Source organism: Oncorhynchus masou, chromosome 29 (genome assembly GCF_036934945.1).
Source record: "Oncorhynchus masou masou isolate Uvic2021 chromosome 29, UVic_Omas_1.1, whole genome shotgun sequence".
Taxonomy (NCBI): Eukaryota; Metazoa; Chordata; class Actinopteri; order Salmoniformes; family Salmonidae; genus Oncorhynchus; species Oncorhynchus masou.
Genome location: NC_088240.1, coordinates 64107566 through 64121310, shown reverse-complemented (window position 1 = coordinate 64121310; position 13745 = coordinate 64107566). Strand labels below are relative to the sequence as shown.

The 13745-nt window shown below is 42.3% G+C and overlaps 2 protein-coding genes across 4 annotated transcripts in view; one reads left to right on the top strand and one right to left on the bottom strand.

The window, feature by feature from the left end:
• Positions 1-7937, bottom strand: part of LOC135520265 (tyrosine-protein phosphatase non-receptor type 23-like) — a 27806-nt gene extending 19869 nt beyond the window's left edge. Inside the window, 1 exon segment of the mRNA XM_064945679.1 lies at positions 7854-7937. Coding sequence (XP_064801751.1) covers positions 7854-7937 — 84 coding nt within the window.
• Positions 7883-13745, top strand: LOC135520268 (GA-binding protein subunit beta-1-like). Of its 3 annotated transcripts, none has more exons than XM_064945685.1 (10): positions 7883-7970; positions 8080-8500; positions 9352-9462; positions 9670-9837; positions 10044-10238; positions 10507-10639; positions 10797-10877; positions 11061-11225; positions 11972-12090; positions 12177-13745. In XM_064945685.1, exons 3-10 carry the CDS (start codon positions 9355-9357, stop codon positions 12642-12644), a joined length of 1437 nt encoding a protein of 478 aa, XP_064801757.1. In that variant the 5' UTR covers positions 7883-7970; positions 8080-8500; positions 9352-9354; the 3' UTR covers positions 12645-13745. The 3 variants fall into 3 exon arrangements, with proteins under 3 accessions (XP_064801757.1, XP_064801756.1, XP_064801758.1); XM_064945684.1 differs by having other exon boundaries at positions 7884-7970; positions 9355-9462; XM_064945686.1 differs by having other exon boundaries at positions 7885-7970; positions 9355-9462; positions 10507-10612.

The window sequence follows — 13745 nt, the reverse complement described above, 5'->3', positions numbered from 1 at the left end:
CTTGTTTTACTTGGTCATCAAGAGATACTGCAGTATTCTCCTGTAGATGTTGAGAAGAAGAGCAGCAGTGACGTCTGGATCCGAGCCTGGATCTTCTGACAGCGGAGAGATTAGAGACGCCCCTTCAGCCCCACAAACTGATCAGGATGTGGAGGTTCCCAGAGCCGGCAGGTAATGATGGAGATATCTGGAGATGGTTGTTAGGGGACGGTGGACCAAATGGATTAAGCCGATTGAATTCCCATGTGTCTTGATTTTCCCTGCCTGATTGTTCATCGCCTCACTGATAAAATTCCTGTCAATGTTCTGATTGTGACAGGGATGATGATGATCTTTGTAACAATCATAATGACGGTTGTTGTTATCAAGGGGGTCCTGTGTGGCTCAGTCGGTAGAGCATGGCGCTTGCAACGCCAAGCGTCGTGGGTTCGATTCCCGCTGGGACCACCCATATGTAAAAGTAGTGGCCCCAGCCGACTTGTAAGTCGCTTTGGACAAAAGCGTCTGCTAAATGGGATATATTATTATTATATATATTTATCAATGTTGTGTTATCATCATGATTGTTGATTTGGACACATACACCTACAGGTCTCCAACAGATTGGGTGGCTGACCTGCACCAAACCACAAGTCAGTTAGGGAAAGTCTGTTTGATCATCCTGTGTCTGAGTGTCACTCTCAGGCCATTGGTGACTTTCAGGACCAACTCTATTCAAGCTTGCTCCATTCCTCCCCCTTTCCACTCTAGCTGCCCTGTTCACTCTGCCAAATGCACTATAACACCAGTCAAGGGTTCAACGCATCTAATGGTGTCTGCATACAAGGACCACAGGGGAAGGGGAGCCATGCGAATCATCGCCATGGTCAACAGAGACCGGCCCATGTCTCTGTACTGTGTGTTTTGCTGCTCTGGACAGGCCCCCCAGGTCGTTCCGGCTGGTGTCGTAATGCACAGCGTACCACTACGCCAGACCATTCCACAATGAGGAGGGCGCCGGAGGTGGATCTCCAGGACTACGTCTACAGAGAGCCTGTTCAGGAGGACACCTTCTGCACCTACAAGATGGTGGTCAACCTCCGGCTGGTGCTGCAGACATTTTTGAGGTGACACAGAGCTACGGTGACACTGTTAGGGTTCCGTCTGAAGTGTGTAAGATCATACAGGTGAAAGAAGCTGAGAAAGGGAGCTGGACCAACAAGCAGCTGGTCCTCGATAGAAGTTTCTGGGAATTCAGAGTTTATCTCATGCCCAATGTCGATAGTTTTACAGAAATTAGGAATACAGAAAACTCCTTGGGAGCATTTACTCGGTTAAAAGTTGGATATTGAGAATCGAAATGCAAGATTTCTGGGACTACAGGGTAAATCCATTTGAATACTATTTGACACCACCCCCTTTGATTTGAAACCTTCCATACATACAGTGCATTTGGAAAGTATTCAGACCCCTTCACTTTTCCACATTTCGCTGCGTTACAGCCTTATTCGAAAATTGAATTTAAAAAAATGTAAAGTTCTCAATCTACACACAATGCAGCATTATGACAAAACTAAAACAGGTTTTTTGAAATTGTAGCAAATGTAAAAAAAAACAACTGAAATATCATGTTTACATAAGTATTCAGACCCTTTACAGTACTTTGTTGAAGCACCTTTGGCAGTGATTACAGACTCGAGTCTTCTTGGGTATGACGCTACAAGCTTGGCACACCTGTATTTGGGGAGTTTCTCCCATTCTTCTCTGCAGATCCTCTCAAGCTCTGTTAGGTTGGAGGTGAGCTTCCCTGCACAGCTATTTTCAGGTATCTCCAGAGATGTTCGATAGGGTTCAAGTCCAGGCTCTGGCTGGGGCCCTCAAGGACATTCAGAAACTTGTCCCGAAGCCACTCCTGTGTTGTCTTGGCTGTATGCTTAGGGTCGTTGTCCTGTTGGAAGGTTAACCTTCGCCCCAGTCTGAGGTCCTGAGCGCTCTGGAGCAGGTTTTCATCAAGGATCTCTCTGTACTTTGCTCCACTCATCTTTCCCTCGATCCTGACTAGTCTCCCTGTCCCTGCCGCTGAAAAACATCCCCACAGAACAATGCTGCCACCACCATGGTTCACCGTAGGGATGGTGACAGGTTTCCTCCAGAAGTGACACTTGACATTCAGGCCAAAGTGTTCAATCTTGGTTTCATCAGACCAGAGAATCTTGTTTCAACATGGTCTGAGAGTCCTTTAGGTGCCTTTTGGCAAACTCCAAGCGGGCTGTCATGTGCCTTTAAATGAGGAGTGGCTTCCGACTTGCCACTCTACCATAAAGGCCTGATTACAACTGTCGTAATCCAATCCTTACTGGGTGTGCAGGCTTCTGTTCAAGCCCAGCACAAACACACCTGATTTAACTTACCAAACCTAATGAGTTGATAATAACATGTATTATTGCTGGGCTGGAATAGAAGCATGCTCACCCTGTAGATCAGAGAGTGGAGCAAGGTTGGCCACCTCTGGTATGGACTTTTTTGTACACCTGAAATGATGCTTTGGTAATAATAGGCTAATTACTAAGATGTGTAACATTTACAAACAAGTTAGATTGTTTGTACTTTTGCAATTATTTTCTGATTCATTCCATGTTGATTCATTGAAGTGAAGTGTTTAAACGTGTTTTAATTGTTAACTTAAAAACATTATTCAAGATGAACCACAGTAGTGCCAATGTTCATTCATCACAGATCACAATTCTGCAATAAAGGTGTGAACGGGATCTGTCTCTAATTTATCTGTGTTTCTGTGTTGCTTTCTTAAATGAACATGAACTTTTTGTTCAGTTGTGAGTTCTCCAATTTAATGTGATACCAGCAGATAATGTATATGAGGCTAACCATGAGCCAGATTATTTACATGATTTTTCTGACCTGAAATTGTTTAGTGCAAATCCAACCCTTGTATTCTAGGTCCAGTACTGTACATGAAAATAAGGAGCGTGCAATTTGTAGGCTAATAAAAATGTAAAAAAGTAAAATAATGTGGCGTGGGGAGTGTTGTACTTCTATCTTGTTTATTTGCTGAGAATCATTTTAGAATCGAGACTAAATCAGATGGTCAATTGCAGAAATGTTGGTGTTGATGGTGGGTAAAGAGACACTTGCACAACAACATTTACAAGTTAATGCCCCAATTCCTTTACCCAAAGTACCCATTCATGTACATGTACACCTATGTATTTTACAGGAAGTGAGCTATAATCATCAATTTCATGACACAAGTATAATGAAAGTGCCATAAACTATAATATATGAAAATCATGTTAAGATACCATAATCCAAATTGGAAGCATTTTACATGGAAAAGTCATGCTTAGTGGATCATTTACCTCACACAGTAAGTCAACAAAGACCTTTATTTATTTTATTTATCCATTCAAATTATGGTGACGGTATGCAAATACTTTGTTTGAATGGTTTTGTGCATCGAATAGGAACTGTATTAAAAGAAATGTAGCTATATGCAAAAAAGCCAACAGACAAGGACCAGGTAGGCATATCAGTGGAGGCTGGTGGGAGGAGGTATAGGAGGACGAGCTCATTGTAATGTCTGGAATGGTATGACTGGAACAGTATCAGACATATGAAACCTTATGTTTGACTCTGTTCCAAAAATTCCATTCCAGCCATTGCAATGAGCCCATCTTCCTATAGGCCAGAGGAGGATGGTGGGAGGAGCTATAACAGGAAACACAAAAACCTCAGATGTAAAGTAGGGTCTAAGCTACAACATATGTGAATATGAGGGGGGAAAATATGAGTTTAAGCGTTTAGATAATTGATGTTAAAGGTTCAAATCAGTTTTCATATCTAGAAATTATGAAATAATTTGACAACCCTGTTTGTAAGCTTTTAAATTTGATCAAACTCAACAGTTTATATTTTCCAGTGATGAAGACATGGCTGTCTCATGGTATGGTGGGGTATGACAAATGGGTAAACTTTGAGCAGTTTTATCTTCTGAATGTTTTGGCATTTCTGACCACTTCTTTCATGGGCAAACATGTATGGAAAGTGTTTTGTTTAAACCAAAAGGTGATTGAATTTAAATGGATTTACCCTACAATGGTTTCTATTTGCATTGATGTCAAAGGTGACCAACGCCATGATACACACAGTACTGTAGGTAACTATTTTTGTTAAGAAATACATGTTTAATATTCAATGATGTGTAGTTTTGGAAAGATGTCTTAGTTGATTCATTTTTTGATTTTTGTCAGATGGATTATTGTACAGTTATTCAAATCTGGTAAGTGGTGGACAAAATTTAAATAGTATTGACATGACTACATGACCAAATGTATGTGGAAACCTGCTCGTCGAACATCTCATTTCAAAATCAAGGGCATTAATATGGAGTTGGTCCCCCCTTTGCTGCTATAACATCTTCCACATATGGGAAGACTTTCCACTAGATGTTGTAACATTGCTGCGGGGACTTGCTTACATTCAGCCACAAGAGCATTAGTGTGCTGACGTTCCTCACAGGGGCAGTTTGGAACTCGGTAGTGAGTGATGCAACCGAGGACAGACGATTTTTACGCGCTTCAGCACTCGGCGGTCCCGTTCTGTGAGCTTGTGTGGCCTACCACTTCGCGGCTGAGCCGTTGTTGCTCCTAGACATTTTCCCTTAATAACAGCAATTACAGTTGACCAGGGCAGCTCTAGCAGGGCAGACATTTGATGAAATTACTTGGAAAGGTGGCATCCTATGACGTTGAAAGTCACTGAGCTCTTCAGTAAGGCCATTCTATTGCCAATGTTAGTCTATGGAGATTGCATGGCTGTGTGCTCGATTTTATACACCTGTCAGCAACAGGTGTGGCTGAAATAGTCAAATCCATTTATTCCAAATGCACACGCACGTGTGTGTGTGTGCATTCGGAACGTATTCAAACCCCTTAACTTTTTCCACATTTTGTTACATTACAACCGTATTCTAAAATTGATAAAATAAAACACTTTTTCAATCTACACACAATACCCCATAATGACAAAGCAAAAACAGGTTTAGAATGTTTTGCTAATTTATCCAAATAAAAACAGAAACACTTTATTTACATAAGTATTCAAACTCTTTGCTATGAGACTTGAAATTGAGCTTAGGTGCATCCTGTTTCCATTGATCATCCTTGAGATGTTTCTACAACTTGATTGGAGTCCCCCTGTGTTAATTTCAAGTGATTGGACATGATTTGGAAAGTCACACATCTGTCTATATAAAGGTGCAAAAGTTGACAGTGCATGTTAGAGCAAAAACCAAGCAATGAGGTCAAAGGAATTGTCCGTAGAGCCCGGAGACAAGATTGTGTCGAGTCGGAGATCTGGGGAAGGGTACCAAAACATTTCTGCAGCATTGAAGGTCTCCAAGAACACAGTTGTTTCCTTCATTCTTAAATGGAAGAAGTTTGGAACCACCAAGACTCTTCCTAAAGCTGTCCACCTAGCCAAACTGAGCAATCGGGGGAGAAGGACCTTGGTCAGGGAGGTAACCAAGAACCCGGTGGTTACTCTGACAGAGCTCCAGAGTTCCTCTGTGTAGATGGGAGAACCTTCCAGAGGACAACCATCTCTGCAGCCAGACAGAAGCCACTCCTCAGTAAGTGGCACATGACAGCCCGCTTGAAGTTTGCCAAAAGTCACCTAAAGGACTCTCAGACCATGAGAAACAAGATTCTCTGATCTGATGAAACCAAGCTTGAACACTGGCCTGATTGCCAAGAGTCATGTCTGGAGGAATCCTGGCACCATCCCTACGGTGAAGTATGGTGGTGGCAGAATCATGCTGTGGGGATGTTTTTCAGAGGCAGGGACAGGGAAACTAGTCAGGATCGAGGGAAAGATGAACGGAGCAAAGTACACAGATCCTTGATGAAAACCTGCTCCAGAGTGTTCAGGATCTCAGACTGGGGGCGAAGGTTCACCTTCCAACAGAACAACGACCCTAAGCATGCAACCAAGACAACGCAGGAGTGGCTTTGCAATGTCCTTGACTGGCCCAGCCAGAGCCCGGACTTGAACACGATCAACGATCTCTGGAGAGACCTGAATCTGCAGAGAAGAATGGGAGAAACTCCCCAAATACAGGTGTGCCAAGCTTGTAGCATCATACCTAAGAAAACCTGAGGCTGTAATCACTGCCAAAGGTGCTTCAACAAAGTAGTGAGTAAAGGGTCTGAATACTTATGGAAATGTGATATTTAAGGGTTTTCAAACATTTTCAAAAATATCTAAACCTGTTTTTGCTTTGTAATTTTGGGGTATTGTGTGTTGATTGAGTGAAAAAAACACTATCATCCATTTTAGAATAAGGCTGTAACTTAACAAAACGTGGAAAAAGTCAAGGGGTCTGAATACTTTCCAAATGCAATGTACGTGCATCACATGTAATCTGCTAAATTTGAACCTGGATGACAAATACATGGTCAATCTGCTTTAACATTGAACCGAATCTTTATCATCATTCCCTTGTCATGGTTGTCTATGACCCTGTTGGCTGGACTGGGAGGAGTTGGCCTCCAAATGGCTCTGGAGCAATCCCATCATGCCCTGCTGTGGTAAGTATTCTCCAGTCAGTGATGAGCCTCTCTAATAAGCAGCTACTTATAGTCACTCACTGGAGGTAAACAAGACCATTTGTCCTTATTACAAGCCACGCACACAAATGCATCCAACATAATATCCGTCTCCAACTAAATATATTTGTCAGCCGTAGCCAAATAAATCACACACGGTTGTCCATTTGTATTGTACTCCAGCTGCCCTGCTAGTGTAACAGTATAGATTCCGTCCCTCTCCACACCCCTACCTGGGCTTGAACCAGGGACCCTCAGCACACATCAACAACTTCCTCCCACGAAGCATCGTTACCCATCGCTCCACAAAATCCGAGGCCCTTGCACAGCAGGGGAAACAACTACTTCAAGGTCTCAGAGCTAGTGACGCCACCGATTGAAACACTATTAGTGCGTACCCCGCTAACTAGCTAGCCATTTCACATCTGTTACACTAGCCTAAACAATGGAACTCTTATTCTCTCTTCATTATTCTCTGGGCTGTCTTTCTCCTTATTTCCATTACTTTTCCATGGACTGTTATGCTTAATTTAATTTCCAGATAAATTCTGTCGCTGCTATAATAAAAATCGTAACCGTCATTGACAAACATTGCTAGAAAATGTATATGGTACTAAGGAAGCAAAAAACAAGGACCAAAGAGGGCAAAAGTCCTCTACTAATATCTGGCGCATGAGGCGGAGGTGGAAGAAAGGAGATTGGATAGTAAGGCATAAAATGTAATTGTGGTGGGTGTGTTACTTTGCAATATTTCTCAATACATATTGTGAGGGAGAATTTCCTCAGACATATGTTATGATGACTAGGGCAGTTTTCCCTGGCTCTACTATGACCTTTCACCTAACGTTACTCTGCTGTTCTCTAATTTGAACTCATTCCAGCACTAATGACAATGACATCATTATTTTAAAGACTATTTATTTGTTGTGACTGGGGGATCTGCACATAAACTACATGTTGACATAAATAGCTAACTAATTATTACATTTACATTTAAGTCATTTGGCAGACGCTCTTATCCAGAGCGACTTACAAATTATCAACTTAGCTAGCTAAATGTAAACAAAGGCGATTGTCATGGCTGACACAGCTAACCCGATACTAGCAGGCTAACTACCTTTACTTGATGCGTCAGGCTAATAACAGTATAGATGTGCTCGATACGTATGATTATCTTAATCCTCGCCTGCTTGACTTCCGAACTCAACCGCCCGACAGTGCCCGGTTATCCCACTCCCTCACCCATCTCACCTGCCTTACGGACGGGCTGAACTCAAACTCCCCTGCCTCTTTCAGATCCAGCCAGATCATTGGCATACGGGGGACCGCCTCCATCGCTCCCAGCGACTGCACCGAGCCTGAGTTCAAGTGACTATTTAAATATCACTTCAGCAGTTTTGAATTCAGTGGATTTATACTATATTGTTTCTTAAAATCCCCAAACAACTGTGTCATGTCTCCATTTACACTTCAACAGGAAACGATGGATGCTAAGGGACGTGACGCCAGAAGGAATGTTCCAGTGCGCAAATGTTTATGGGAAGTGTAGTTCACTATATTAGCTCAGACTAGTTGTTTCACCAGAGGTTTGAATTTGAAACATCTAGCTATATTCAGTATCTTTGGTTGGGCAATAACTACATTACATATTAGTATCACTTTACATAAGATATACTAGTGTCTCTTATCATGTTTGAACGTGGGAACATTTGTGGAACATTTTTTGCTGCACACTACATACTATTACCGCATCCGGTGTGCCTGGCCGCCATATTTGATTCTGCAAAAAATATAAATATTATGTTTGTTTAGCTGTGTAGAAGTTACGAAAGTGTAATAAACACACATTCGGCGGCAGAAATTAGAAGAGTTGCACTTTTAGCGAACGACTAGCTAAGGTAAGCAACACTTGAAAACCTAATCCATTGTTAGCTGTAGCTAAATATCAACAAACCGTGTAAAAAAAAAAAACTCTGCAAACTTAGCTTAATGTTAGATAGCTAGCTAACGAGCTAGCTACTTTTAAAACTAAGCCATTAACATTATTAGCTATCTTACACTGTAGCTAAATACCCAAAACGCCAACGCGAAATACTATTAAGATGTTATTGATTATGTGTCGGGGATATGCTATTTGAAGTCTTGTGAAACTCAAAGCCATTTTCAGTTCTGAATGCTAGTAACTAGCTAGCAATAATCGTGCGGATGTGGAAGTAGACAGATTTGGTGCCCACTTTGCCATCCGTAGTTTCATATTCGACTTCCACCGGAACATACCACCAACCAAGTATCAAAGCTTATATTGTTGATTGTTACATTATTATATGTATTACTAGCTAACGAGAAGTTCAAGCCCAGCTAATTGAACTGTGCGATAATTCAGTCAGTGTTTCTTCAGCTAGCCTGTGATTTGACACTGTAATTTTAGCTAAATAAATCATTTCACTTTTGCCAAGTTGGTTCTTATTGCTGCCACAATTTCACATGGGTTTTGACTACGATTGTTTCAAATTTACACAAACGGAATATTTCCTAGTACTGCAATTTTTCCTTCAACACAACCATCAACATTACACCAATAACACACATTGATGCAACATGTTTCGCAGAGCATAAACAATTCTATTTTGGCAGCAAAAACCTTTCTCTAGAGACTTTTTTTTTTAGCAGTGCATGGCTTCTATTCACTCAAGGGGTTTGTCTTATTGTTTTGACATTCTTACGCAAAAGCACTCTTTCTCTCTCCCAGTAGATGTCACTGGTGGACCTGGGAAAGCGGCTGCTGGAGGCTGCACGGGCAGGGCTGGATGATGATGTCAGGACCCTCATGGTCAATGGAGCTCCCTTCACCACTGATTGGGTAAGGGTCTCACTGTAGGGATACTCCCATCTACACAATTTATGATTTCACACCGCATGTAGCCTAACACAGAGATATTGTTCCTCAGATCTCTTGCATAAAGATCTCATCACAAATCTACCTATGTTGCAGTGCTGGCTTCTTTCACACAATCCAGACACAGTGTTGTAGGGACTGGGTCCTCATAAACCAAACCGTGTGTTCTAGCTGGGGACTTCCCCGCTCCATCTAGCTGCTCAGTACGGACACCACTCCACGGCTGAGGTGCTTCTCCGAGCAGGCGTCAGCAGGGATGCCCGGACCAAAGTGGACAGGACCCCACTCCACATGGCGGCCACAGAGGGCCACTCTAATATAGTGGAGCTGCTAGTCAGTGTAAGGGCAACCAAATGTAAAGCTGACAGTATTCAGCTGTTTATATGAAAAACATAATAGTTATATTTTTATTAAAGTGACTGACAAACAAATGTAATTTTTTTCATGTTGAATGTTCACCACCCACATTTTGGAATCTAGGCTACCCGTCTCACCTTCCTATCTCTTTCCCACCACTGGGGGGGGCGTGCTGTGCTCCCTAGCAGAGCGGAGCGGACATCAACGCTAAGGACATGCTGAAGATGACAGCCCTGCATTGGGCGGCCCAGCACGGTCACAGAGAGGTGGCAGAGCTGCTGCTCAAATATGGAGCAGACGTCCACTCCCTCAGCAAGTTTGACAAGACGCCCTTTGACATCGCCATGGATACCAGCAACACTGAGCTCATGATACTGTTACAGGTGAAGGGACTGTGTGTGTTGTTTTTATATGGCTCTGATGTTAATTTGTTTTCACAAAAATGCCCTTATGTCTGTATAAGAAGGGAAGTGAACACAGCTTACTATTATTTTTTATCCAAACACGTGCAAGTATGTGTTCTTATCACTGGTTTATGTAACACGTGTTGAGGCCCTGAAGGTTAAACTGTTGCCCAGTATGTGGGAGGAACTGTATCTGTGTTTTTGTGTTAGATAACACCTTCAAAGTGTGTTTTGTGTATGTACACAGGATGGCATGCAAAACCAAGTGAACATGAACCCCGAGCCCCAGTTCATCATCTCCTCTGCTGGGGTCGTGAACCTCTCTGACCTCGTCAACACCACCGCCAAGTCAGGTATGGGCAACTGGAGCACAGGTTACAGTAAGTTGGGTACAAATTAACTAGAGGTATATCAAATATAACTCGCTGACATTTATCATTTATATAAATGGGGAACCTTAGTTACCACCTGACGTCACCCAAGACACTTTTAAATGGGATGACTTGATTGAGGTTTTTCATTGTCTTATTATTCCAGGAGAATCTGTCTCTACCACCTCAGTCCTGGCAACACTGGCAGCCCTGGCAGAAGCCTCAGGTCCCATGGATAAAAATGCAGGTAAGTGATGTCTATGCATAACCATGAGGATAACACTACAAATTACTCTGAGCTACTCATGTTACAATTAATAGTACTTTGATCTATATCATATTCTATAAAATGGTAACTGTGCGTTAGGGCTAACTCAGATCTGTATTATAGTTCTTAGACTGCAATGGTAAGTAACTATCTTTCCCACAGGGAAATCTGAGGACGCAATCGCTGCAGATTCTGTGGATTCGGCCATTCAGCATGTAGTGGGTGATGGAGGTCAGAGGGTCATCACCATAGTGACGGACCAACACGGCAACTTGCAGCCAGCAGGACTTGGGCAGCAGTTCTTTGTCACTATGCAGGGGCAGCAAAGTAAGTAGGAAACCTCATCTATATATACACTCAGTGGCCAGTTTATTAGGCATACCACCCGTTCACGAAAATGGTTTGCTCCTAGAAACAGTAAGTCAGGTCGCCGTAACTTGCTATGAAAAGCAGGTAGACAGGCATCGGGGCATTCAGTTACTGTTTGATTGACTGTTAGAATGGGTAAAATGAGTGACCTATGCTACAGGCTCACCAGTTCCAGTATTTCAGAAATGGCTTTTCACGCATTATCTAGGGTTTACAGAGGGTTTACAGAGAATAGTGCAACAAACAAAACATCCAGTTAGCTGCAGTCCTGTGGGAAAAAACTTGTTGATGAGAGGTCGAAGGAGAATGGCAAGAATCGTGCAAGCTAACAGGCAGGCCTCAAACAGGCAAATAACAGTGCAGAATGGCTTCTCGGAATGCACAACTTGTCGATCCTTGTCACGGATGGACTATTGCAGAAGACGACCACACCAGGTTCCACTCCTATCAGCTTAAAAACAAGAAAAAGCTTATTGATAGGTCCCTTGATACCAATTGAGTAACATTTGAACGCCACAATTTAGTAGAATCCATGCCCTGAAGAATTCAGACTGTTCTGGAGGCAAAGGGGTGTCAACCCGGTACTAGATATGTGTACCTAATAAACTGGCCAATGAGTGTATGTTTATATAGATTTTACTTGTGCAGCCTTTTTCAAGACATTACAATGAATGCATTCATGAGTTTGTGTTTTGTTTTTGTAGTGGTGGCAGTCCCGGCTGGTCAGATCACAGAGGAGGTGGTGGAACAGGAGCCTTATCCCTCTCCTGCACGCAAGAGGAGAATAGAGCCTGCAGCCATCCTAACCAGACCCAAAGACAAGGTCAGCAAAGGTCCCCATTTTTGTGGCTTGGCATAATATTCTGAAATAGTTTCTCTCCTCTTACTGTGTGTGTCCATTGTTCTCAGAAAGCGAAGTCGGGGGACAGCAGTCGGGAGCAGCTCCAGAAGCAGTTGCAGGAGGCCAACCGGAAGGCCCAGGAGTACCGCACACAGCTCCTACAGAAGGAGCAGGAGGCTGAGCAGTACCGCCTCCGACTAGAGGAGGCCATAGAGCAACAACAGAGCAACAATACCAGCAATGCTACTGGTTCTACCTGCACAAGTGTCCAGGAGGCAGAAGAGGAGGTGGTCCAAATGGAAAAACAACACGAGACAGAGGAGAGAGTTGTGGAGGAGGACAAAGTGGAAGGGGAGGAGGACGTCCCATTTCCGGAAGACACCATTCTGGTTAAAGTGGAGGAGGAGCTGGATTCAGGGGAGGGAGAACAGATAACAGTGGATGATACAGAGGAAATGGAGAAGGCTTCAACTAAGGTCACAACGACCCCCAAACGGGGGAGAGGGAGGGGACGAGGACGTGGAAAGAGGCGGTAGTCAAGCGTCCCTCTGTTCTCTTGGTGTTCTCTCATGATATGTCTTGTTTTATGCTTTTATATTAATATTAATGGTTATTACTTGTTTATTTTAGAACGATAACATTGTATTTGTAACTAGGTTTTGAGATTATTTTATTTACTTGCAATACTTTTGATGAAGAAGCCATTGGCTAGCACTTGTAAGCTAACGCTGAGCCCTGTAGGAGGAGTTAAAGATGCAGATGGCTCCACAGTGTACAAACATTTCTGTGAATTTAGAGAAAGTAAGAAAAGGTATGTTTGCATAGGAGTGTAAATACTGCAATGTGGGTTTGATTGCACTGTGCATTCATTCTCCTAAGAATAAGGTTTGCAACACATTCTAATATAGGATATTCAATCCCCAGCATTTCTGGTTCATGTCTGCAGCATCATGTTTAAAAAAGAAGAAAGTTAGCTCAAGTGTATAGTGCTAACTGAGAAAATGCATCTGATTCTTCAGAAAATGTTCTCCAAGGCTGGCTAAGTTCTAGTTATTTGCGTACCTGAATGTGTGAGTGTTTGGGAATCTTTGGGTGAGGTCGAGGTGTGGGATATCGGTGTTTCTTTGCTAGATGGCCAGCTTTCTTAAATCTGTCTTGAATATCCTATTCTAGTACTATTTTAGCTGCAGACCACTCAGACACTAAGATACTGTAGGTTTTCCTTTTTTGTTCCAAGTAGTGTTAGATTTTAGAGTTAATGTTTAAGTCACTGTTATTATTAAGCTCTTACTTTTGTTCCTTTTGTGTAATCTTAAAGCATTACATTCTGTATAGACCAGCATCTGTCAATAGACATTGATCTGTCATCGCAGTCCAGTTTAAACTAATACTCTCAGAAAAATATTGTTTACATATGCTCTCTTTATATGGCTGGTTAATTTGACACTAAGTGTTCCTTTATGAACATTATAAAAGCACAATCAGGGGTTATCTTCCAGTTGGTTAGGAGAAAAAAAAAACAATTTTGCTACAAAATAATGTTAGTGAGAAAATATGGGAAATTGTTTTCTATGTTGAATACCCCTTTCTTAAATGTATTTTTAGAATTCAATAAATAAGTGTTTATTGTTATTCTA

Excerpts from the sequence above, each read along its gene's own strand:
- LOC135520268 (XM_064945685.1), top strand. The coding sequence starts at position 9,355 with ATGTCACTGGTGGACCTGGGAAAGCGGCTGCTGGAGGCTGCACGGGCA. Across the intron at positions 10,239-10,506 it reads AGCTCATGATACTGTTACAG|GATGGCATGCAAAACCAAGT; the intron begins GTGAAGGGACTG and ends GTATGTACACAG. Across the intron at positions 11,226-11,971 it reads CACTATGCAGGGGCAGCAAA|TGGTGGCAGTCCCGGCTGGT; the intron begins GTAAGTAGGAAA and ends TTGTTTTTGTAG.